At 37.5% G+C, this 24,554-nt stretch overlaps 2 protein-coding genes across 14 annotated transcripts in view; one reads left to right on the top strand and one right to left on the bottom strand.

Moving 5' to 3' along the window:
• ppfia4 (PTPRF interacting protein alpha 4) overlaps positions 1-19,258 on the top strand; it is a gene marked incomplete at its 3' end in the record, with an annotated part of 98,817 nt that extends 79,559 nt beyond the window's left edge. For 3 of the 12 annotated variants that reach the window (XM_084100296.1, XM_084100291.1, XM_084100293.1), the window contains exons 12-30: positions 156-247; positions 395-527; positions 899-1,125; positions 3,435-3,663; positions 3,801-3,836; positions 4,138-4,268; positions 6,426-6,544; positions 6,670-6,751; positions 8,205-8,286; positions 8,486-8,686; positions 11,041-11,103; positions 11,483-11,509; positions 12,181-12,356; positions 12,445-12,542; positions 13,183-13,358; positions 13,485-13,553; positions 14,957-15,137; positions 15,405-15,501; positions 17,272-19,258. In XM_084100296.1, coding sequence (XP_083956422.1) covers positions 156-247; positions 395-527; positions 899-1,125; positions 3,435-3,663; positions 3,801-3,836; positions 4,138-4,268; positions 6,426-6,544; positions 6,670-6,751; positions 8,205-8,286; positions 8,486-8,686; positions 11,041-11,103; positions 11,483-11,509; positions 12,181-12,356; positions 12,445-12,542; positions 13,183-13,358; positions 13,485-13,553; positions 14,957-15,137; positions 15,405-15,466 — 2,184 coding nt within the window. Of the gene's footprint in view, positions 1-155; positions 248-394; positions 528-898; positions 1,126-3,434; positions 3,664-3,800; positions 3,837-4,137; positions 4,269-6,425; positions 6,545-6,669; positions 6,752-8,204; positions 8,287-8,485; positions 8,687-11,040; positions 11,104-11,482; positions 11,510-12,180; positions 12,361-12,444; positions 12,543-13,182; positions 13,359-13,484; positions 13,554-14,956; positions 15,138-15,404; positions 15,502-17,271 lie in introns of those variants that run through there. The other 9 variants (XM_084100301.1, XM_084100299.1, XM_084100298.1 and 6 more) reach the window with 7 other exon arrangements.
• A 166-nt stretch (positions 19,259-19,424) lies between these two features.
• myog (myogenin) lies at positions 19,425-21,814 on the bottom strand. Of its 2 annotated transcripts, XR_014604241.1 has the most exons (4): positions 21,127-21,814; positions 20,246-20,351; positions 19,838-20,096; positions 19,425-19,639 (listed from the first exon to the last, which is right to left on the bottom strand). XR_014604241.1 is itself a non-coding variant. In XM_084100308.1 (3 exons), the coding sequence occupies exons 1-3, from the start codon at positions 21,661-21,663 to the stop codon at positions 19,978-19,980; spliced, it is 762 nt and encodes a 253-aa protein (XP_083956434.1). In that variant the 5' UTR covers positions 21,664-21,814; the 3' UTR covers positions 19,425-19,977. The 2 variants fall into 2 exon arrangements, 1 of the variants encoding a protein (XP_083956434.1); XM_084100308.1 differs by having other exon boundaries at positions 19,425-20,096.
• Between the last annotated feature and the right edge of the window lie 2,740 nt (positions 21,815-24,554).

The following is a 24,554-nucleotide window of genomic DNA, read 5'->3' as shown; positions in this document are numbered from 1 at the left end:
TATTTTTACAAGGTAGTTTGAAAAACATCTAATTTAAATGTTTTTTTAAATATTAGTCTAAATTCGAGTACATAAATGCAATTTTCCTTGTAATTCTAAAAGAATTACATTGATTCGAGATTGTTGGACTAATCAAGTGTTTTCTGGCTGTGTAGGAGAGGCTCATTGGGGAGATTGAGAAGTTACGGGCCGAACTCGATCATCTGAAGCGCAGGAGCGGGGCATATGGTGACGGAACACATCCTAGGTGACATCCAGATTTAAAATGATTTTTTTAATAATTATACTAAAATATGAGCCCTGTTTTTATTTGCTCATTAAAAGTGATATGTCTATAAACATGCCAAGTAAAGTATTTGAGCCTCTTTTTCTGTCTCTCTATGTGCTGTATTAGGTCTCATGTTGGCAGTGCCACAGACCTGCGGTTCTCAGTGGTGGAAGGTCAGGGGGATCATTACTCCTCCACAGGGGTCATACGACGGGCTCAGAAAGGACGACTGGTGGCACTCAGGGATGAACCAATGAAGGTGTCAATGTCACACATCTCACATCTCCATCTGTCACTGTCTTAACCAAAACTTCTCTTCCTGTTCTCTTCTCTGTACTAGCGTGTAATAAGTATGAGCAATTGTATAACTGGTGCAAGTCACTGACAATCCTTGTTCTAATCTAATAGACATGAACAATGTTTATTGTTTTGGTCATATCTCTCTCTTTCTCTCTGTTCTTTTCTTTTGCCCCGTTGGATGTGTTCATTGTAAGTTCCGGGTTCTCAAATCCACAACAAAACATGTTTATAGCACATTAGATCTTACTGAAACACTAAAATCTGGAAGCCTGATTCGAAAAAAATCCTCAAAATATTGGTTTGTGCACTGATCCATGTCTTTATTCCCAGATTCTGCCAATGGTGGAGCAGGATTGGGATCGCTCTCAACCTTCCAGCTTGCGGGCCAGCCGGACTCACCTGATGGGAAGCGACACTGAGCTGTCTGACTTGGACGATGAAGACCGCGATACTATATTCAGCTCAGCCGATATGCTGTCCCCCAGTGGGCACTCAGACGCCCAGACGCTTGCCCTCATGCTTCAAGAACAGCTGGATGCCATCAATGAGGAAATCAGGTTGGAAATATAGACTATTAAAGTAAGGCATAACATGGAAAACTGGGGTTCAGTATGCAACCACCTTGCATAAGGTGTTCTGAGCAGTGCCAGGGCATGGGCAGTGGGCAGGGCAGTGCCACCTAGAACCACTCGATCAACACATTATCATGTGACCACCCACATTTATATATCAAAACCTATTCAGTGTTCATTGTTATAATGGGGGCGTTGTTACTCATTTAACTTGTAAAAACGTTAGCCAATCAACAGAAGACATTTGCATTAGTCTTAAAGATACAGTAGCTAAAACAGGCTATGTAATTTATTTTTAGTTCAAGAAACCTTGACTAACATTAAAAGGAAATTACATGCTAGAAAAGTGTCAATTAAAGGTGCTTAAAGCTTAAAGCTACAATATATAATTTTTAGCCACCAGAAGTCGCATTTTCAAAACAATAACTTGATGACGCTATGAAGGACAGTCGATGGGAGATGTCGTTTTCACCATCCAGAGATGGAATTTTTGAATCATGTTCACGGATAAAGTAATAAATTAGTTTTTGTATTACCTGTACGTTTGATCACACTATTTTATGTCATCGTAATGATTTGGCTGCAAGGAACGTGAAATAAATGGGGGGTTTCTGTACTCGCAATCAATAATCGTGAACCATGATGACTGAATGACACAACAGCGGCGTGTGAGATATTATATCATAGATAAATAGATCCTCATTGGTGGCTTACGTATTGAAACGGCCACTAATGAGGCATACAGTATATATATATATATAAAATAACTGGAATTTCTCTGGATTTACAAATCCTTAGGAACTTTATGAAATATATCACACTGTGAAAGTGGTTTTTTAATATATTATTACAAAAATCTTACATATTGTTCCTCATCTCACTGATGTATTTCTCATCAGTTTGAACAGCTTTTCATAAAAACTATTTTACACTTTACAATATTTGCTTTAGTATATGAAAACTTCATATCTCACAAACTGGATGACTTGCATGAGACCTAGTTCTCTGCCTCGAGTATATCAGCTTAGAGCCTTCAAATGTCATGTTCATTTGTCTTATTGATCCAAGCTTGTGCTTTAAATGCATGCTCTGTTGAACACAGTATTCAGACTGGTGGCCAGTTAAAGCCCGAGTCAACTTTCTTCTCAAACTCACTGACCTTTTTCGATTTCAGAATGACTTGAGTAAAGGAGCTCCTCTGCTTCTCTGTGCTCTGACAGACCGCAGATATAACTAGAACGGTAACAGAAACTGTCAGGCAGGCCGAAAACTTCAGTCTAAATCCAAACAGTTTTCTGAAGCTTGTCCTGATACCGAGCTGTCTGGATTCCTTTCTGCAGCACAAAGCGCTGGCGGTAGAACATCTGTCATATATGGCAATAAGCTGAACAGTCTATAAGCTGAATCTGCCCATCTCACAAATTGATTCTGAGTTGTGGATGAATATAAATGCCAGACAATAGCAGAGCTATCACCTGAAATGTGCAGATAGTGATGACTCATGACCTGAGCTGTGGGTGAAACTCATGAGGGTTCAACAGACAAGTTCCCCTTCCACCGCATGAATACTAATAGATATCAATAGTAACAGGAGTCCTGATGGCATTTGAAAGTTGAATACATAATGCCCCATAAGGCTATTAGTAGTGCATTTTATGGTTTGACAATGAATTCTAGCCACCGCTATAATGTATTATAATATACAGCCATTTATTTTTCCACATCATGCACTTACCGGTATAATTCATTTTAAGATGTAACATAAGACATGGAATTGGATGATAATGCATTATTTACATAATTTATGTGTATAACTTTATTTATAACTTTAAATATCAAAAAATGGGTTGTCGTCATTGAATATTGTATCACTTTATAAGTACTTTACAAGTACTTACTATAGTAAATGCAGTAAATTATGCTAAATTAATTATTAAACTAACCCTAAACAAACAAATGTATATTATTTTAAAATATAAATATATATTTATTTATAATTTTTTTAATAATATAGTCTAAATTGTTTTTGCAGTTCCATTTGGTTATGGGCTGGTGGCACAGAAATAAGAAATTGCGCATCTTCTCCTGGATGAAAAAATGGGCAACAAAAGCCTGGGAAAGGATGGCAGATGTGCTTACTGCTCTTCAAACACACTTGAGTTTGGCTTTGATTTGAAGTGTATTCTACAGAGAATATGTGCCGTCTAGGGATGTGTGTGTTTTATGTAGGAAGTTTGAATTCTTGCTGTCCATGTGCTGAGTGCTCTCTCTATCTCTCTCTTCTTCTGTTCTAGAATGATCCAGGTGGAGAGGGAATCAGCAGAGCTCCGGGCTGATGAGATTGAGAGTCGAGTGAACAGCGGCAGTATGGACGGCCTCAATGTGACCCTGCGCCCGCGCTCCTCCATCCCCACCTCCGTCACAGCCCTTTCTCTGGCCAGTTCATCGCCTCCCGTCAGCGGCCGATCCACACCAAAACTGACATCCGGTTCAGCGGCCCACGAGTTGGGCATCATGACCCTGGTGATCCTTGCTTCACATTGCAATGCTTTTATTTTGTGCTAACCCTGTTAAATCTCCCTTTTCTAACACTGACAACACTTAATCATCTGTCTCCCTGTATTTTTCCTCTGTCTCTTTCTTCCTGCTAACACTTTCAGCCTAGCGATTTAAGGAAACACCGCAGGAGAGTGGCTGTAAGTGTGTCTTCATCTCTAAATGACTGAACACCAGCTTGCTTGTTCTAATTCAGTGCGTGTGTAGCTTCTGTGGATAAAGAATGTGAAGGAAATGAATATGACTCTGTGTGTTTATTTGGTGACAAAGTACAATATAAATGAGTTTCTGTTCAGAGGAGTGGGAAAGATTTGGTGTCATTAGCTTTTTGCTAATGTTAGGGTATATTGTGACCATGTTGTCTGTTTGTTTGTGTGTGTGTGTGTGTGTGTGTGTGTGTGTGTGTGTGTGTGTGTGTGTGTGTGTGTTTGCTTGTCCCAGTCCCCTGTGGAGGCCCGAGAGGACAAAGCCACCATCAAGTGTGAGACGTCGCCCCCTCCCTCCCCCCGAAGTCTCAGACTAGACCAAATGAACTTCGCTCAGCTAACAGGAAGCCTTGAGGATGGCCGAGGGTAAACGCACACACAAATCCACAGACGATCACGTCTCAGGTGCTAATAGATTCCTGTCTGATTGAACTACATGAGACATAATTTACCCAGCAGGCATACTTGAGGACAGATCAGAGTTTGTTACTGGCACAGACTCTCCCACACACACTCAACTGCTCTTGAGACTATGGATCTATAAAGTAGTTAATTACTGTCAGTTTGCCCTTGTTCAAGTCACATGCAGGCCACATTTTTCCTGTTATACACCTCCAGGTGTGTCATGCACCCGCACACACACACACAGATTTTTGAGCCAAAAAACTTTAATCATAACTTGTGTTTAAAACACAGTTACATTTCTAAATTTCAGCTCTTTAATAAAGTTATACCTTGTGCAGTTCATTTGCTTTAAATGGAACATTGTATTATCATCTACACGCCCTAATGTCGATCTAAACTTGTATAATGTTTTTCCCATGAAAGACGATGTCAATATATATATATATATATATATATATATATATATATATATATATATATATATATATATATATATATATATATATTCAAACATTTGTCAACGTCCGATTATTCGTACGATGGGATTGGCAGTATACATGTTTCATGAGTCACACGTGAACCTTGTCGTAACATGATTTCTGCGCTCGTTTCTACGTTAGATTGATAAATCAGCCCCAATGTCTCTACATACTTTCCAGTCTTATACTTATACAAATAACAAAAAGATTTCCTGGTGGGCAGCACCATATTTAGCCTTCAGTGATGCTGAGTTTTTAATGATGCTCCTCCAGATGTTCTCTCTAGAGAATCTTCTTCTGTTTGAGCTCTGTGAGGTTTTAGCAGTGTGTGATGTTTTTAATGATGAACTACCATGGGCATTGTCGAATAAAAATCACGCTTCTGTAGTCTGGCTAATTTAATTTAAATAAGACCTGCACTCTCAGACTAATACACATTGATTTGAATCAAAGCAAGAAACCAAACCTGATGTGCTCTTTTTCAGTCTCCGTCTGTCCTTTCTACTTCCACATCGTTGTTAGGGAGTTAAACGGCAGCCAGACTCTATCAGAACATAATGCTTCACACAAATTTATGGTGATGTCAGGGGAGGAGTGATTTCATTATGATTGAATTGGCTTCAATAGATCCAAATGAGAGTGCAGGAATAACAAAGCATTTCTCTACAGGGCAGGCAGATAAAAAGGTTACAAACAGAAATGATCGTGCATGTTATAGAATATAAGGTGATGTTCAAACAGTTGATAGCATTTAGCATTTTAGCAGGTTTTTAGCATTTTATCTGCACTTTTTTTTAAATGTTTGTTTATACACATAAACATTCAGATGAATGTTTTTAACCACTGCGTCGAATCTTGCTGTTTTCTGTTGTTGTTGTTTTTCATTTTACGACACTGTGATGCATTCGCACTAATTTCCATCCAAATTTGCAAATTAAACACTGTTTCCATCAAATGTGTTCAAGAGAACAAAATGGTCTCTTCCTTAGAAATTGGTGCAAAACATCTGTAATTAAAATGAAAGTTGCTGCAATTTGGGAAACCACTGTAGCGCTGTTTTCCTACAGAATAAATGACTTGCGGCCGCAGGCAAAACACAATAAATGCTGTCATGTTATCTTGCGTTGGGAGCCAGAAGCCAGTTGTGGAAGGTAATTATACCAAATAATTTTGATGACAGACTTTGGCTCAGGCATAAGGTCCGCTGGTTAGTTCAGTTATGCCATCTTCCATGATCTGTTGAAGCAGTCACGTGAGGTTTTTTTTTGTTGTTGTTGTTGCGCATCAACAGGTTTTTTTTTTTTTTTGCGCATTGAGAGATTTATTAAGTAAATGTGTTTCCCTTGTAGTTTATCAGATAAAAAAAATATCCGTCAAAAATTGAGCGCATATGTTTTTAATGATAATTTTTACAGTTTATGTGCATACTAAACCCATTTGCAATTCCCACATTGCTTTACTTCTCATTTGCATAAAATTAAGTTAATTTGCTATTGCTAATAGTTGCTTATTCCACCAGAAATTATGACTTCCGGTTGCTTTGTCACCACAAATCTCTGTCAGTGTGAACACCCATTATGAAGCTAAAAGTCACACAATGTTATTTTTTTTCTCACTTTCTCTTTTTCTCTCTGCTTAGGGGCAACAAAAAGAAGGGCATAAAGTCCTCCATCGGCCGTCTTTTTGGCAAGAAGGAGAAAGCGCGTTTTGATCAGCCTCTGAGCAGGGACGGCCAGGTGACACCACCTGTCATTCCAGGTACCATGAAACAAACACACACACACATTACACGCAGGAAATCTAATTTTTATTAGATTTTAGATAACTAAGTAAATGAAGATCATATACTCCTTAACTAACTATTTTAATATGTTGTGTCACAGATTTCGAGATGGGTATTGGAGATACCATGACGTTGAGCAAACTGGGCACACAGGCAGAGCGAGACCGCAGGATGAAGAAAAAGTAGGTCGTCCCTCTGTGATTCTCACTCATACAGCTCCTTCACACTGACGCACACCAAATCACCCCGAGACATTCAATAATCTGACCTAATCCTTATTACCTAATTACATGGCTCAATTAAAGCAAATGACCGATCAATTCAATGGCAAAGTGCCATTTCCTGCAGATAAACAAGTTACAAATAACGCTTAATAGTAGGCTAATACCAGGGCCTCATTTAAGTGTACTTTACCATTCTGTCGAGTCTGTCCTCATCTCCACATCTTATCTCTGTCCCCTGACCATTAGTGTGACAGAAAAAGATAGGTTTTCTAATTAACACCTGCCATGTGGGTGGTGTGTGTGTGTGTGTGTGTGTGTGTGTGTGTGTGTGTGTGTGTGTGTGTGTGTGTGTGTGCCCATTCTTTGGCACTGTGCTAAGAACAAAATGTACTTCTTGTTTGGGTGTAAGATGAGGAAAATAAATTGAATAGCCTTTGTAGTCTAATAAAAAAAATAATGTCAAGAGAATAGCCTGTGTAGTTGTTGAAATTGAACTTAAACACAAAAATTCATAAAACATTGAAAACAGATGTACTTCTCATATGCTATCATTAAACCTTATTTGTTATGTTTATTACTTTTTTATAATAGTTCATAAATAATATAATTTATAATTTAAAATAATATAATATAATATTTTTATAAAATAATTATACAATACACAAAAAATGTATAATAAATCCTCATAACAATTTTGTATAAAAAATATATTTTATATATTGTTATTACAATTATTTAAATTATTAAATATAGATCCATTAAAACAGTAGGTGTCAGTAAGGGTGCATTAAAGTGATCAAAAGTGACAGTAAAGTAATTTATAATTTTGCAAAAGATTTCTAATTCAAATAAATGCTGTTTGTTTGAACGTTAAAAAATTATCTGTTGCCACGATGGATTTCCATCAATTGATTTGCAGAGAGGCCATGTATGAGAAATTAAAGGGATGGTTCACCCAAAAATGAACTTTTTGTTATCATTTACTCACCCTCAAGTTGTTCCAAACCTCTATTAATTTCTTTCTTCAACTGAACACAAAAGAAGATATTTAGAAGAATGTCGGTAACCAAACACTTTATGGGCCCCATTGACTTCCATAGTATTTTTCTTTCCATACTGTGGAAGTCAGTGGGGCCCAGCAACTGTTTGGTTACACTTATTCTTCAAAATATCTTCTTTTGTGTTCAGCAGAAGAAAGAAATTCATACAGGTTTGACAGCCATGGTGAGCATAAGAGACTTCTTTCAAAAAGATGTATATATTGGTTGATATCAGCCAACCTTCTCTCAAGAGATTGTGAGATTTTGGATGGTGAAAAGCCCATATGTTTTAACTACTACAGTCTATGCTGATGTGATGTCTCTGGGGTTGTATTTCCTCTCAGCTCTGACCTTTCTTTGTCTTCTATTAGGCATGAGCTACTGGAGGATGCCAGGAGGAAAGGGCTTCCTTTTGCTCAGTGGGACGGCCCCACTGTAGTCTCCTGGCTCGAGGTACAAAGACATCAGCCACCATCCCTCCCACCGTGCAGTAATGAGCACAGCACTCATGATCTCCATGATTATAATCACACAAATCACGGGGGGGGGGGGGGATTCGGATGACAATAATTAGGATAATTACTTACTCGCTCTGATGATGACGGAGATAACGAAGATGCATCTTGACGGTCTTCTCTCTGACATCCTCCAGCTGTGGGTGGGCATGCCAGCTTGGTACGTGGCAGCGTGTCGCGCCAATGTGAAGAGCGGCGCCATCATGTCGGCTCTGTCGGACACGGAGATTCAGCGAGAGATCGGCATCAGTAACCCACTGCATCGGTTGAAGCTGAGACTGGCCATCCAAGAAATGGTGTCACTGACGAGTCCATCAGCTCCTCTCACCTCACGCACAGTAAGATGCCTGCTCCTAATCTGCTCATTTTCACATACAGTCTCAAACTGAAAATAAATATGAATCAAAAATTAGTCCATGCAGATCCTTTCCTTTGTCTTTGTAACAATATTACATAAACATACTTATTACATTATTGGCTTATTGGTAATATGTTGCTGGTTGCAATGCAGCGTTAATCATGTCCCAATTCCATTCCTTTCTCTTTGCTCAAAATTATAGTTTTAAATTAGAGATAAATTATGTTTATTTTAATGTAATTTTTGATCATTATTTTTATCAACAATTTATGTAACAATTTTTTTGATTGAAACATATTTTAAATATATTTTATTAAACTGTTGTTTTAAAAACTATATTTTATTTAATGTGATTTTTAATCGTGATTTTTAGCATTTTTATTTTATTTTCTTATTTTAATCATTTATATAAAAATAATTATATTAAAAATCTATGTAACTTTAAAACTACATACAAATATATAATATACGACATAAAAATAATTTAACAACAATTTGTGTGTAAAAAATGTAATTTACAAACACTTTTGGAGATTTAAACATCCCCATTTAAACAGCTTTAAAGGCACACTGTGAAGGAATTGTGTTTTTGTCAAACAGCGACCCCTAGAGTCGCTATGGAATACTTGCACTGTCGTAAATACCCCTCCACCCCCCCACCTCCCACCCTGTACACCGGTACCTGCATCGGGCATGGAATAGGCACAGATAGACTCCGAAGACATGATTATTGCAATTTATCATAATAGTTTGCAAATTGTACTCGTTTACACTATTTACAACCTCTACATTAGGCTTATTTATGTCCTGATAATTATGTGAGATATTAAAAACTGTTCTCATGATAATCGCAAGAATCAACGTCAACAGCGTCGTCTGATATCCCTCAGGACTACGTGATAAATACACCTCACAACACCTGAGTTCAGCTGGCAAACTAGTTCGTGAGGCAAGCTATAAAACATAACGCAAAAAACACGTAAGAGAAACGAGTTTTTTTTTAGCAAGTCAACAGCTAACAGCTTTAACAGCTCTGATAATCGAAAGCTAGCTAGACATATGTGGAAATTATTGGACTGGTCTAATTATCAGCAATAAATGAATGAACAGCATATAAAAAAACATACTACAAGCAAGCGCAACAACATACAACATAGAATGCAAACAAGTTTACAAATAAGAGATTTATTTACTGGCCACTTTATGCGTTTTCTCAGATCGGATAGCTGTCTGATTTATCCAAACAATTCCATTTACACCTGGTCACATAAATGTGTTTTTGCGAAACAGATTTAAATCCGATCTTCAATTCCCGCGCTGTATGCAGATTTAATGGAGTGCACGTCACCGAAAGCAACAGATATGAACAGCATTTTATTGATCATCAGCTAAAATTTCAAAATCAAAGACCGCAATAAGAGAGAGCAGTAACAGCCCTGGTAAGATCATTTCATTTCTTTACTTTTAATGATGATGATTGTGTGTTAAGCGTCTGCGACTTACTTTCACTTTGATTTGCGATAGTTTGCATGTTCTCTTGATGACTATGCTCAGTTGCTCATCTGCGGTGATGCGTGTTCCAGTAGGGTCGTCATATCTGTCTATAATATATAGCCTATAACACGCTCTCACACGTTTTTATTTTTAGCATTTTTGAGAGGAGTACAATTTACATGTGGTTTCAACAACCAGATGCATTTACACTTGTCCAGTTTCGTCTGGAATGCGGCACAGACCTCCTCCTGAAGTGGTTTGAGCGATCGGATTCAAATCCGTCTTGAATGCGTTTCGGAGGGCATTTACACCTGGTCTTTTCACGATCAGATAGCTATCCCATCTGAGAAAACGCATGAAGTGGCCAGGTGTAAACAGCCCCATGACAAAAACATACGCACGAAAGCCGAAAACAAACGCTGGTTGGCCTCTCACGTCCAAATTTGACGAAGTGGTGGGGGAAGTGACGTATGCCGTAAAGCAGTCGAATTTTGTAGTTCTTTTTGTGCTTGGGTTACTACCCGAACCCCGAAGTTACATAGTGCCAGTAAAAGCGATACAGACCCCGTCAGGCTATGGCAGACGTGTCATTCAACCTATTTAAGTCGATGTACCATCACAAGGGTCTTGGAAATATATTATGAAGGTTGAAAAGTTTCACAGTGTGCCTTTAAATAGGCACCTGTTTGCCTATTACATACATAGAAAATAGTTTCCCGGGGGCGGTAGTAACATGGCTGCCAAAGTTACTTTGCTGTAAACACTCACTCATAAAGGTGTTTATGAGGAATATGCAATGTGTGATAATTTATCTGTGTGTGCCTCTTTTTCTCCGTGCAGTCTTCCGGAAATGTGTGGGTGACTCACGAGGAGATGGAAAACATGGCAACCTCTACCAAAATGGTTAGTCCATCTGGGTGACTCCCTTGTGCCCGCGGTGCCATGCATATGCCACGCTTCCGCAGCCCTCACAACCCCCAGCCTGCTGCCCCTGACTCTACCCCCATCCCCCTCTGCCCTGCAATCTACCCAAAGAGTGCGCTTATTAAACCTTTTCGCATGTTTCTGTGTGATTCATGTCCTGTTGCTTTGCTAAATGAATCCATATTTAACTGCATTTGCAATAATTGTTACCTAGTAACAAGCACTGATGCTGTTGCTTGGTGTGCACATCATTTCCCGACTGAACTGAGCTAAGTGAGCTATTTAGCTAGCAGAGAGTATTGCTAACACTGTCTCCTCTGTGCTCTAACACGCTGTCACTCTGACATTTGACTGACAGGAGAATGAGGAAGGAAGCTGGGCTCAGGTGAGAGAGCTGGCTGTCTTTGACCAAACAAAAGCCTTCCACTGACTCTTATATGTGGTTTTCACTTGCCTTTCCATTAACCATTCATTTTCAAAGTCTGTTATTGACTTGGTTTATGGCTTAGAAAGAATGCATTATCTTCATATGGAATGTGATTTTAAAATAAGAATTTATTGAAAATTTGTCACGGTTTGTCACATTGTAATGAATGCAGTAATACTGTATGTGGAAGGTAACATTTTTCATATTTGGTAGTTATGATGAAATGATAATTATATAAATTTTTAGTGGGCAAAATGCATATTTTTTTAGATTATTAATCTTTAATTATCATTCAAATGTAATATAAGTTTAATATATTATGGACAATTGTAAATGCTATAACTAAATAGTTTTATATTATATTTATAAAATTAAAATATTAATTATAAAATAAAATATAAATACTGCTATATATTATAAATACTGTACTATATATTATAAATACATATTTTATATATAATCGATTTTGTTTTATTTACTATATATAAATGTATATTTTATATTAATTTAATAAAAGTATATTTTTTTACTCTGTAAAATCTAATTAAAATGACTGTTTAAACTAACTAAAACCATTAAAGATCCAGTTGTCAGAGGCACAGTAGAATAATTTATCTTTTCTTTCTCAGACGTTAGCATATGGTGACATGAACCATGAGTGGATTGGGAACGAGTGGCTGCCAAGTCTCGGACTGCCTCAGTACCGCAGCTACTTCATGGAGTGCTTGGTGGACGCTCGAATGCTGGACCACCTTACTAAGAAAGACCTGCGGACACATCTCAAAATGGTGGACAGCTTCCACCGGTAAACTATAGCAGTGATTGCTCCTTTTTAACAATCGCAGTGTGAACTAGACTTTACATAAAATGGTACGTTCATTATACCCTTACAGGGCTAGTTTGCACTATGGCATCATGTGCTTAAAAAGGCTGAACTATGACAGGAAGGAGTTGGAGCGAAGAAGAGAGGATTTCCAACATGACATCAAAGGTACGAGTAAATTTTCATTGCACTCTCTGGATTCATTACTTCTAACTTACGAAGGGAAGAGCACTATCTAGTGGCCGTACCTGTTAATTGCATTTCGGTGGCAGGAATGTGTGAGGTCAACAGCTGAGCTTTTTAGTGTCAAATCCATTTAAAGGGACGGCGCCCGGCTGAACTTCAGCATAACACATGAACTTGACACAGCTGTCACAGCTTTTTAAAATCTTTCATCTTCATAGCTAAAGACACACGCACCAACTGCTTAAGACACACACACACACTTAAGCACAATTACGCACAGGATTGAACAAACAGAAAGCAGGCTAGCCAGCTGTGCAAAATGATCACACTCCACATATACTATTACCTAAACACAGATATTTCCAGTAGAGTTGTAAACACAGCCCCCTTCGAATATTTGCTTTATTAATGTTTGCTGCATGGGTTAGAGGTGGTCTGACCGAAATCATTTTATATCATGATAACTGTATATACTTGTTGTTGTTGTAAATTCAACAATTTTACATGTTTTATAATATGGCTTTATAATGCAAGTAATATGAGTCAGTTTAATGTGAAACCAATGAAGCATTTTGTGTCTAGCAAAGGTAATAGCAAATGCATGTACCGCTGTCTGTTCCAGATACCCTGGTGTGGACCAATGATCACGTGATGCAGTGGATTCAGAACATCGGTCTGAAGGAATACTCTAATAACCTGCTGGAATGTGGCGTGCATGGAGCTCTCATTGCCCTAGATGAGACATTTGACTTCTGCAGCTTGGCCCTCATTCTACAGATCCCCATGCAGAACACCCAGGTGAGGACCGCACGGATGTTAAAGGACTTCTGTGATGTTCTTACATATAAAACTCACTTATGTGATGTGGTGGTTCAGCATACTGAGGGTCTTTCCAAAATCCTGTATCTCTGATGTGTCTTCCAGGCCAGGCAGATTCTGGAGAGGGAGTTCAATAACCTCTTAGCATTGGGAACTGACCGGCGCCTGGAAGAGGTAGGTGATGATTTGGATTCTGGTTGGATTTAAGCCAAAATTCATGGAATTTTCCAGGTCATCAGAAGTGACCCTTCTGCAGTGGAGCTGGAAATGCACTGTAGTCCACTTGGGTTTGTTTTCTTATGAAGCCAAAAGCATGTAACAAAAGATTGTCATGGTAATTCATTATGGTTTTTCTTTTGTTTTAACTGTATTCTTTTGAATGGGAAAGTAATGATTGCAGGTGCAAAATGTAGAGCTAAGAATGACACTGTCATGATTTATCTGTTACTTAGTCAGCGCTGGTCAGGATGGAGCAATTATAATCATTTTTGATTACATGATAAGGCATCTTATTTAGTCATTTTATAGAAATGATAGGGTGGATATATTTTTATTTATATGTCAGGTACCAATCATTTTATTTAATATGTTTAAATAATTGGGTTACACTTTATTTGGTAACACTTTATTTTACAGTGTCCTTGTTACATACGTTACATGTACTTACAGTATTAACAGTTAATTATGCATAATTACATGCAACTAACCCTCAACCAAACCCTAATCCTACCCTAACTCTATAGTAAGTTCATGTAGTTAATTAATATTAAGTGTAACCCTTTATTTTAAGGTGTTGTTGTTACAGTGTAATTATATATTTAAGAACTGAGTAATAATAAGTAACTATATTTACTTACTATAGGTTAGTTGCATGTAATTATGCATAATTTACTGTTATTACTATGGTAAGTACATGTAACATATGTAACAAGGACACTGTAAAATAAAGTGTTACCAATAATTGTCTATATGCAGTATATATTTCTATATATAATTTTATTTTGTATTAATTTTATCTGTGTAATAGCTTTTTCAAAATAAAATAAAAATATGCATTCATTTATTTTGTTTGTTTATTTTATCTGTGTAACAGCTTTTTTTTAAGTGAAACCGTGAAACAGAAACATAAAATATATTTCTAAATATATATAAAATACATATTTCTTTTTCTTTTTTTCTGTGTAACAGCTTTTCAAAATGAAACAAACAAACGAGAATTTTTATATTATTATATATGTATAACAACTTTTTCTATAAAGATAATGAATGCATATTTAATTATAAAAATGCAAAATAGTATGAAATGTGATTTTAAAATGTCAGATATTTGCTTTTACATTTGTGAGCTGGGAGTGTCTGCAGCGAGACCCTTCTGCAGAAATAGCCAGGATTGCTCTGCTCATCATTAACGTTGACATTTGTTCACCATAGAATGAGAAAATTAGCTGAAGCTTTTATATCGTTGTGCTGTCATATTCATTCTCTGTTGCCATATCTGAAATAATACGGATGTGTGTGCAGTCACACTTTTGAACAAGATCTGAACCCAGTTGTTGTGATGTCATCCTTCTCATCAGAGTGATGACAAGTCATTCCGAAGGTCTCCGTCGTGGCGTAAGCGCTTCAGGCCGAGGGACGGCCAGGGTCTTGGTATGATGCCGGGGTCCATAGAGACTCTTCCCGCTAGCTTCCGCCTCAACACCATGACCATTCCCGCTTCTATGGCTGCCGTGCCCAAGAGACAGCTGCAACCAGAAGGTAGAAAGGGGGGCAGGGTGTTTTACAAGGGGGGAAAGGAGTTCAGCATTGCCATTAGCACGTTGCTCTTTAATGGTTGCAGTACTGTACTAACAATTAGTGCCTTCTCTAACTCTTTTACAGTATATCTTACGACACTAATTGCAAAACATGAATGCAAATTGACTGTAAAAGCATGTGTTAAAAGTAACTAATATGAATGGCACAGGTCGGGGTCACAGTTTATGTCATTGCATGTTTTCTCCCCTCTGTGTCTCTGTGGTTCAGCAGCCGGTCCCCCGGCCCCGCAGAGACTAGACCCCTCAGCTGTCAGGACTTACTCCTGCTAACTTGCTTTTACTAATCACTGCACTTACACTAACAGGTAAGCTGTTCACTTCAGCCTCTCGTCTATAAGCTCTGATGGCTCAGTAAGAGATGTTTAACACCATCTCCTAACCAGACGCGATACGATTCCTGCGTCAAGCAGTCTGTCCACACCAGACGTGACGCGACTACGAGAAATCAGTCAAAAATCACAGCCAATCAGAAGAGTGAACTGCACTCACAACAAATTGAATAAGTACATTATCAAATTCATAAATATTACACCATTTTAACATAGTTAAAAAACACATACTGAGTGACCGATACTATCTTTGTCATAGAATACACGTGTTTGTTTGCATTGAGTTCAAAGTTTGAACGTTCTTGTTTCCTGTAAAAAAAAAAAAAAAAAAACAAGATCTGAGGTGAATTATCCTTTGTCACTTTCAGTATGGCTATAAAGGTCATGCAAAATGATATTCACAAACTCACATTAAATTCTTTTAACATTAAATAAAGCACATAATCAGTAGCTGAGATTATCATTGTCATACTTTGTATGTTGTTGTTCTAGCTGCAACGTCTCAGAAAAATAGAAACCGTTTCTAAAATAGAATGCGAGTATCGCCGTTGCAGCTGGATAGGATAAAAGCCCTGATTAACATGGAAAAGAAACCTTTTATCGCATGCTGCAGCATCACGTCGCATCTGGTTAGGTAATGATGCTCAGAATTGTTGCTTGGCTTTTTTTTATATTAATATTAATTCATTTATATTAATTCAGTCTCATGGATTATATGAACATCTAAACTAATTACATTTTCTGTCTTTACATGATTTAATCAAGTATTTAATTTGTGTTATGATGTATTAAAATGTGTCACATTTTATAATTATTGCACTGATATTGGTAAAGTGTTGTTCTGGGTTTGATACAAGTTAAGCTCAATTGTCAGAACTTGTAGCGTAATGTTGGAAAACTATTTCAAAGCAGATGTTGCAGTTAGAGTAAGGGGCCGTTCACACAGAACACATTTTTGCATTTCCATTGTTTTTCAATGTTAACCTGCTCTAGACAGACATGTTTGACAATTGCGCTCGCGTCTCACATCTTTAGCACTGTCTCGCTCATAGCAAGCCGTTCTAAAATGCAGCACTTAAGTTAAAAGAGTTTCAACCTTTAAAAGAGCAGACCTTGCTTTTTTTTTCATTCCACTGCCTGGCATCTTGCATTTTTAGTCCGACACTAAAAAATGCATTTTTGCATTCCACTGCACTGCTTAACTATTGTGTTTCTATGTAAACATACACACATTGACAATTTGACTGTTGCATTTGCATCTTTTGTAGTATCTGCCAATGCGCACATAAAAATCTGGCTCTCAAGTTAAGTTGTTAACTTAAGTCAGAAGTAGAAGACGCAACAAACAATACAAGACCTTAGACTTAGGTCTTGTATTGTTTGTGTCTTCCAAATGACACAGCATTCTGAAAATGTGGCACTCAAGTTAAAAGCCCACATTTTTAAAAACGCCTTTCTTTTTTTTATTCCACTGCCCTCCATCTCACACTTATAAATGCATGCATTCTGTGTGTATAACCCCTTACAATGGAACACACAAAAGCTAAATGCTAAGTTGATTATTTTTGCGTGAATTCTTCCATAAAATAACTTCTATTTACTTGCCATTGATATGATCATTTGTAGGTACACTGACTGCTTTTTTATGCCCTGACATGCCCGAACCCGGAACAAATTGTTTTTAAGACCTCGTAAATATGATTTTGATGATTTCTTGTGATTTCTATCCTCTCATTTCCCTGCCAGTGCATTCCCACTACCTGTACGGACACATGCTTGCGGCCTTTCGACAATGAAATATGCCAAAATCTGGGGACACCTTGAAAAGATGAGGGAAGGGTTAACCTCCGCCCCTCCCCTGTCCTGAACCACACCAGAGCTTTCTTGGACACCGTGCAATAGAGGGGGACAGAAAGACGAATTTTGAACTCTTCAGCGCGTGGAACGCATTGCAGCCGCAAAGGAGAAATCTCGTCATATCAGTTGTTTCCCAGTAATCCCGGTTATATAGTCTTTGTGGTGGTCGTACTTAACTGGTGTACTTGGCCCTGTAGTCTGTCAGTGCTAGTCTGCTCCTTTGGGTGTGCCATTGGCATTTTACTGTATAAGGCTTTCTTCCCTTTGGTTATGCAAATTATTAATCAATGTCTATGTATATATGAAAAACAGAAAATTATGCGATTATGTTTTTTATGGAAATATATATCAGACTTGTATATCGAGATGAATATATCATTATTATATGAGTTTTAAAGTCTCAGTTGTGACTGTTTCCTGTCGGTTAGACAGCTCCGTCTGCTAGAGAGGGTGTTACACTTGTAGTCGGTGTTGACTGAAGAAACGTGCGTTTGTGTTCACATCAGCAGTGCTTATCCACGTAGAGTTCGGTCCACGCACTTCCAGGACACCGAGATCGTATGAAGCCATGATGCTAAATATTGTCAAGCATCAGGGAAAGCAATTGACTTCAGTTCACTTAGCATCAGGAGAAAAAAAAAAAAAAAAGGAAAAAAAAAAGATTTCCAGCACGTAGGACCTGCAAATGAACATATGATCTCTTTTGGTGCCGCCACTTGAAATTTAAACACTATGGGAGCAAATGATTCTTGAGCAACATACCTACCAAACAAGCTATGAGCGCGTTGGGCTTTTCTTCTTTTTTTTAAGACAATATTTTCTGTATAATTCACAGGATGTATCGTGCTATTGTGGCAGCTACTGTACTGTGTGTGAAAACGTGTGTATGTGTATTTTAAGTGTTACACAATGCTGACAAATCATGTTCTTACTTTAAGAAGTGCTCTCTATTAAAAAAAAGTATTAATATAAGTGACTGTTTTTTCATTTTATACGCAAAAAACAACAACATCATAATCATCATTCTTAATATCCTTTGAAATGAATGAATGATCTTGTTTGCGCTGTGTGGGTCACTGTTGGCATCGGGGCGTCCGGTGGAGCATGCATGCCACTAAACTTGACAATCACTGTAGCATCTATTGCCTCTCTTTCTCACTCTCAATCGTCATTACCACAGATCTAAAGGAATATATCACCACGCAAACACTTGAACTTGAAATCCTGTGGTGTGCTGCTCTTTTTTTAAGCCTCGGTCTGCCAATTGTGCCTAGCCTCTCACAGCCAGTTTTATTTGTTTCTGTTTCATTTATAATGCCTCTTTAATGTTCAGCACGCTCGCTGAATATCGATTTGATCCTTTAGTGGCTTGCTAAAAAAAATGCCTTGACGAGGACCAAGCGTTAGTACAATGCCGAGACGTTTCCCTGATGTGACAGTGGTGGAGTAGCTAACTGAAGCCTCTTGCTTTGCAGCGTGTTCTCCTGTGATGGTCATTTTTACGCTAATTTGTTTCTGTAGCTCTTGACAGTAATGTGAACTGTAAAACAGGTGCAGGTCTCTCTCTCTCTCTCTCTCTCTCTCTCTCTCTCTCACAAACTCTTTCTCTTTTGTGTGCATGTAAGGTTTAATGTGTGTGTAAATAGATGATTTATGTATATAATTCTGTATAGAATAGATGCAGATTCCACATAAAGCATGTGGTTGAACAAGTGAGAATTTTTTCTTTTAATGTGATGTTTGTTTGTTTAGTACGTGTCAGATACTGTTTGAGTTTTTCTTTTTCTTTTTTCACCTTAAATGTAAAAATCTGTCACAAATAAATAATTATATATGAATATATAAAATAAATATTTACCTTATGTATTATAAATCATTTCTTGGATTTTTGGGTTGGTTTTGTTTTTTGCACACAAGCCTAAACTAAAGCATATTTTAGCGATGAATTGGAATGCTGGGAAAGTACTTAATTTTGTTTTATAAATTTGATAATCGAATCAGCAAAAGAAAGAAGGAAATAGTTTTTTTTAGAGGACGGATAATGGGATTAGAAATGAATATATACAAATACACAACAATCTTTATTATAAAAGTCCAAATAAGTTATTCAAAACACACAGGAAAAAATACAAAATAAAATAACAAAACCACTCTGTAGAAAATAGGAACATATTTACATAACTGGCATTCGGAACTAGTTTAAATTAAGCAGAAATTGGTCAAAACCAGATGTAAAACATTGGACCCACAAATGTTTCTTTTTTGTTGGTAAGCATAAAGCACACACAAACAGAGTGAAAAAATAAAGGAATCAAGAGGAGAAAAAAAGGACAAATTATGAAAATATGATTTGCCCAGCCTGACTGTCTTAAGTTTCAGCAGGAATTAGGCTGATCTGAAATTAGTTCTTATTCCCACAGAGATAAGAAACATTTGGAAATATAATCATATGTACCTCAAGATTTGTCTGGAAATTAAGCCCCCAAGGCTTTTATGACTTTAAAAGGGTTCTTCGTTCACCTTGGGTGTCATAGATAGTGCTGTTATGGTCGTTGAAAGGTGGTCTGAACGTAACGGTAGGGTCACCCCCCTCATTTATTTGCTTATGTCCACTGAATAGGGCACGGGAGTCACCTCTGTTCCTGTAATGCTGTCCACAATAGAGGTCAGAGACCTCAGGTTGGTCTGCTCTGGGGAGTCGTCATTCAGGAGATCTGAGGAAAATGTCACTGTCACATGTTTGCCAGGCAAGTCGTTCAAACCTCACATTTTAATGTAAAATTCAAAAATTCCTTGATGCATTATTTTGATCCTTCATATTTGTCATCGGGTTAGTCAGTGTGCGTAGGTGCGGTGGTCTTACCCTCGTGGGTGGAGCTGTAGACGGGGACGCAGTGCTCCGATGCGCTGCTCCACTCTGGACTGCTAGAGCAGGTGCTGCCAGAGCCCTGCTCGCTGGAGGACGACACCTGTTACACACAAACACACACACACACACTACTGTCAGTCACATCGCCAGCTACCCCACCCGACCACTGGACCCCCCCAACACCCTCGCGACCGTCAGAAACAAGCACTGCTCTCGGCAACCTATTATCGTCTTTTACACATTTGATTAAACATTTTATATTGGCGTTTTCGTGTGTTTAAAAGTTGAAACATGCAAACTGACTTGATTTCTGTACTATTTAATTGACATAAAATTCATTTAAAACATTTTTTTAATTAAATTTAAACAAAATTTCATTTTTAACTTTTATTTTAATTGCTCCTTTTTTTTCTTCTTCTTTTTTTTTTTTTTTTTGGAATGCATGCTGCATTCTAGGCTTCATTTAGTCTCCAATTTAAAATTGTATTCATTTATCTTTATTTTTATTTAAATAAAAAAAAATATATTTCTTTTTTGCAATGCATGCTGCATTTAAGGCTGCATTTAGCCCTCATTTTAAAATACAATTTAAATAAAAAATGTAACTTTTTTGCATTGCAGGCAGCTTTATCATCATCTTCAAATATTCACAATTAATGAATGAAAAGAAATGAAATGGGTATTGTAATAGAAATAGGTAATCAAATACCCACAAAGAGTGCCCACTTTATTAATGTGAAGTGCTTTCCAATAACTTTTGCTTGGAGAAAAAAAAAGAAAGTGCAGGTTTTGGAAGTACAGTCCTGTTTGACAACATCTAAGTCATTGATAAATCCCAGCGTACACCTGCCCCTGTTCCCCCAAGCTTCACTCACCCCTTGAGGAGCTGCGGCTCTATAATGCAGGTTTCCCTGCTCATGTTCCTGCTGGTTGAGGGAGCTGACCAACGCTTGCAGTCTCTCGATGTACTGGATGGCGCTGCGCAGGATTTCCACCTTAGGCAGCCTCTGGTTGGGATTCATAAGCGTGCTTCTTTTAAGAGCCTCAAAGGCCTCGTTGACTTTCTTCAACCTCCTCTTCTCCCTCAAAGTGGCGGCTTTCCGTCGATCCATAGTCACCGACTTGCGCTTGCACACCTTGCAGGCCCAAGGCAGACACTGACCCGGACAGTGCTGCTGCTCCTGATGAGGAGACATGGACAAACCGAGGCTAGATGATGGAGACGGTTTGTCCTCCAGTCCCACTCCGTTGGACAGCATCCTTCCGTCTCCACACAAGCCCATCATGGAGCTTCTATCCTGATATCCTGCTTGGTCGAAGCCTCCGGTCAGCCTGGATTGGAAGAAGTTATCGCCGCCTTCGTAAAAACGCTGGTCTGCGAAGAAGTAGGGGTTGGTCTCGAAAAGCTCCATGTCTCGCTGGAATTAGAGTCCACCGGCTCTGCTGTGTCTTCTCTGAAAGCGTTATAGGTCCTTTACGGTCCTTGCAAGCGTGTGTGGGTGTAACCCTCGGAGCTGAGCTCGTGCTGAAGAAGATCTGTGGACGACAACTGCTCCACACCAACTGCAGTGGTGGCATTTAAACTCTCTGCCTGGTGTTAGATCAGTAGGTTAAATATAGCCAGGGCTCTGAGAAACCTGACCCTGCGTTTAGCTGTTGCCACACATCTAAACTTTACATCTCTTTTCATTCCCCAATCTTCTGGGGATTTGGGACCGGTTTGCTTCAAGAACGGCGTCAGGCCGCTGTTGAAAGTGCAGGAACATGATCTGGGTGCTGTGGAAATCAAACAGACTGCAGCAGATATGAAAGATCCACTATGGCTCCTTAATTAACTGATCTAAATTCTTGTCAGACAATATCACCTTCTCTTCTAAAGCAGAAGAATGTATTATTAGCAGTTCATTGTTTCTGTAGCTCGGCTGGAGCGATTCATTATTGAGGGTGTCTGTTTGAAAAAAGAAGCTAAATGGCTAAAAGATTATTGGGAAACTTAAAAAAAATCCTCTGGTTTTATTTTTATACTCTCTGCTGTTTCAGAGACTATACATGCAATTAATATAACTGTAAATATAATAAAAATATAATAAATAATATTGTAAAATAATTTAGAATAATAAGTGGAATATATTATATACAAACAAAAAACATACAACAATATTACATCAGTTATATATATTTATATTGGTCATATATATATACAACCAATATGACTGTATATATAACTAAAATCTCTGTTTATACTTAAACTAAAACCGATGAATTTACAGTTTCCAGAAAGTTCCATTTTCTCAATCTTTGTCCAATCAGCAATCATTTTTGATAATAATAATAATACATGCATTTTAATATTATAATAATAATAGTGTTAAGAATATATAATAATAATAATAATAATAATACATATATTAATAAATAAATGTATAATCTTCTACATTTTATTATATTTTGCTGTTAATAATAAATACTGCATTTTAATATTCTTAAAATAATATAGAAATAATAAATATAAAAAAAATGTAAAATGATCTTCTTAAGCTTTGTTCAATTAACTAATATTTTGGTGTTGTTAATAATAATAATAATAATAAATATTATTTTAATATAGAATAAAATATAATAAATAAATACATTAATATATTGAATATTTAAAATGATCATGTTTGCAATCTTTGTCCTATTAACAAATGAATTATTTTGTTTTTTTGCTGCATGTTTTTCTTAAAATCTTTGTGGTATCTACTGTGTCTCTATACGTTTACCTGTCCTGTAATGTCTGGCATTGGTTCGGTAAGGTAGACCTTTCTTGTCCCTGACCCCAAAAAGTGAGGTAGGCTCTCCGGATGCTGGAAATCCCTGATGTGCTTGTCTGGGCTCATAGCTCACATGCTAATTCGGAAGAGCTTCCGCTATGTTCCCTAATGAATCCACAGGCTTATTTACGGTTACTGACACACCACAGCTATTCGAGGTTCATGTAGTTACATGGTGAAGGGGGTTTTTCACTATGATATTTTCCTTGAGTGACAGTATGCTGAACACTTCTACAATGTCACTGATGAACGAATCCCTCAAAAACTTGACCGTGACCTTACAGATCTTTAAATTGTGAATGTAGAAGTGGAGACCTGTTTCAGAACTTAAAGGTACTTTCTGCCCTTGTCCAGCACAGGTCCGAAGCTGGAAGCCCCGTGGTGCTCTCGTCATGGTAACCCAAGCCTCCATCCTTGGCAGGATTAGGAGGCTGTGCAGTTGGCTGTCAGGTTAAAATGTGATGGATGATCACTGATGGTTGAGGAGCACAATGGGGCCTCTGTGGCTGTCCTGGCTGCAGGGGAGTCATTCACCCCGGACCTTCTCTCAGCCTACTGTCAGCAGAAATGGAGGATGGCAGGGTGACAGGTCCATGCAACCAACCACACACACACACACACACAAACGCACACACACTTTGGCTTTTCATGTTTTATGGGGAGATAATGAGTTTTACACTGTACAAACTGTATGTTGTCCCCTAAGCCTAGACCTACCCCTAAACAGAACCCTCACAGAAGACTTTCAGCATTTTTACATTTTCCAAAAACATTTAGTATGATTTAGAAGCTGGTTTCCTCATGGGTGCCTATTTTTATTTATTTTTTGTCCCCACAACTCAGGGTTTACCATGAGCACACACAAGACACACACACCACCCAGGAACTCTTCCTGAAGAGGAAAGCACTTTCTCAGCATTTTTAGTAAAGGTCAGGTTACCAATGTTATAACACAGTTGTCTTGTTCGAAAGGTGTATCACAAAGAGGGGTGTCCATGACAAAAAAATGTATATATATATATATATATATATATATATATATATATATATATATATATATATATATATATATGGTTTTGAAAAACAACACAATTATCAATTAATTAATAAGAAAGTTTCAGTGTAATGACTTTAAATATGTGTGCACCATCCAGTATTAATATCATTTTAATTAATATAATTTATATATATATATATATATATATATATATATATATATATATATACCTTGAATATGATCTTAATCATTATTTTTAAACATTTGTTTTTAAATGTATTTTTTAAGAATTTATTTTTGTATCAATAACCATAACTAACACTTCATAAATGTCATTACATTTTTGGTTAGTCACACCACATGACATTTCACAAACTAACATTTCTTTGTCGTTTAAAGTAAACTTTGCCAGCTTGTGGACAATATTTGGCAACCACATGCAGTATCTTAGCATTGTGAAAGAACATGGGCAAAAAACTCGCATATTTTGCAG

The sequence above is a fragment of the Abramis brama genome (assembly GCF_963993115.1).
Source record: "Abramis brama genome assembly, chromosome: 23".
Lineage (NCBI taxonomy): Eukaryota > Metazoa > Chordata > Actinopteri > Cypriniformes > Leuciscidae > Abramis > Abramis brama.
This window is presented reverse-complemented; position numbering and strand designations above follow the sequence as displayed.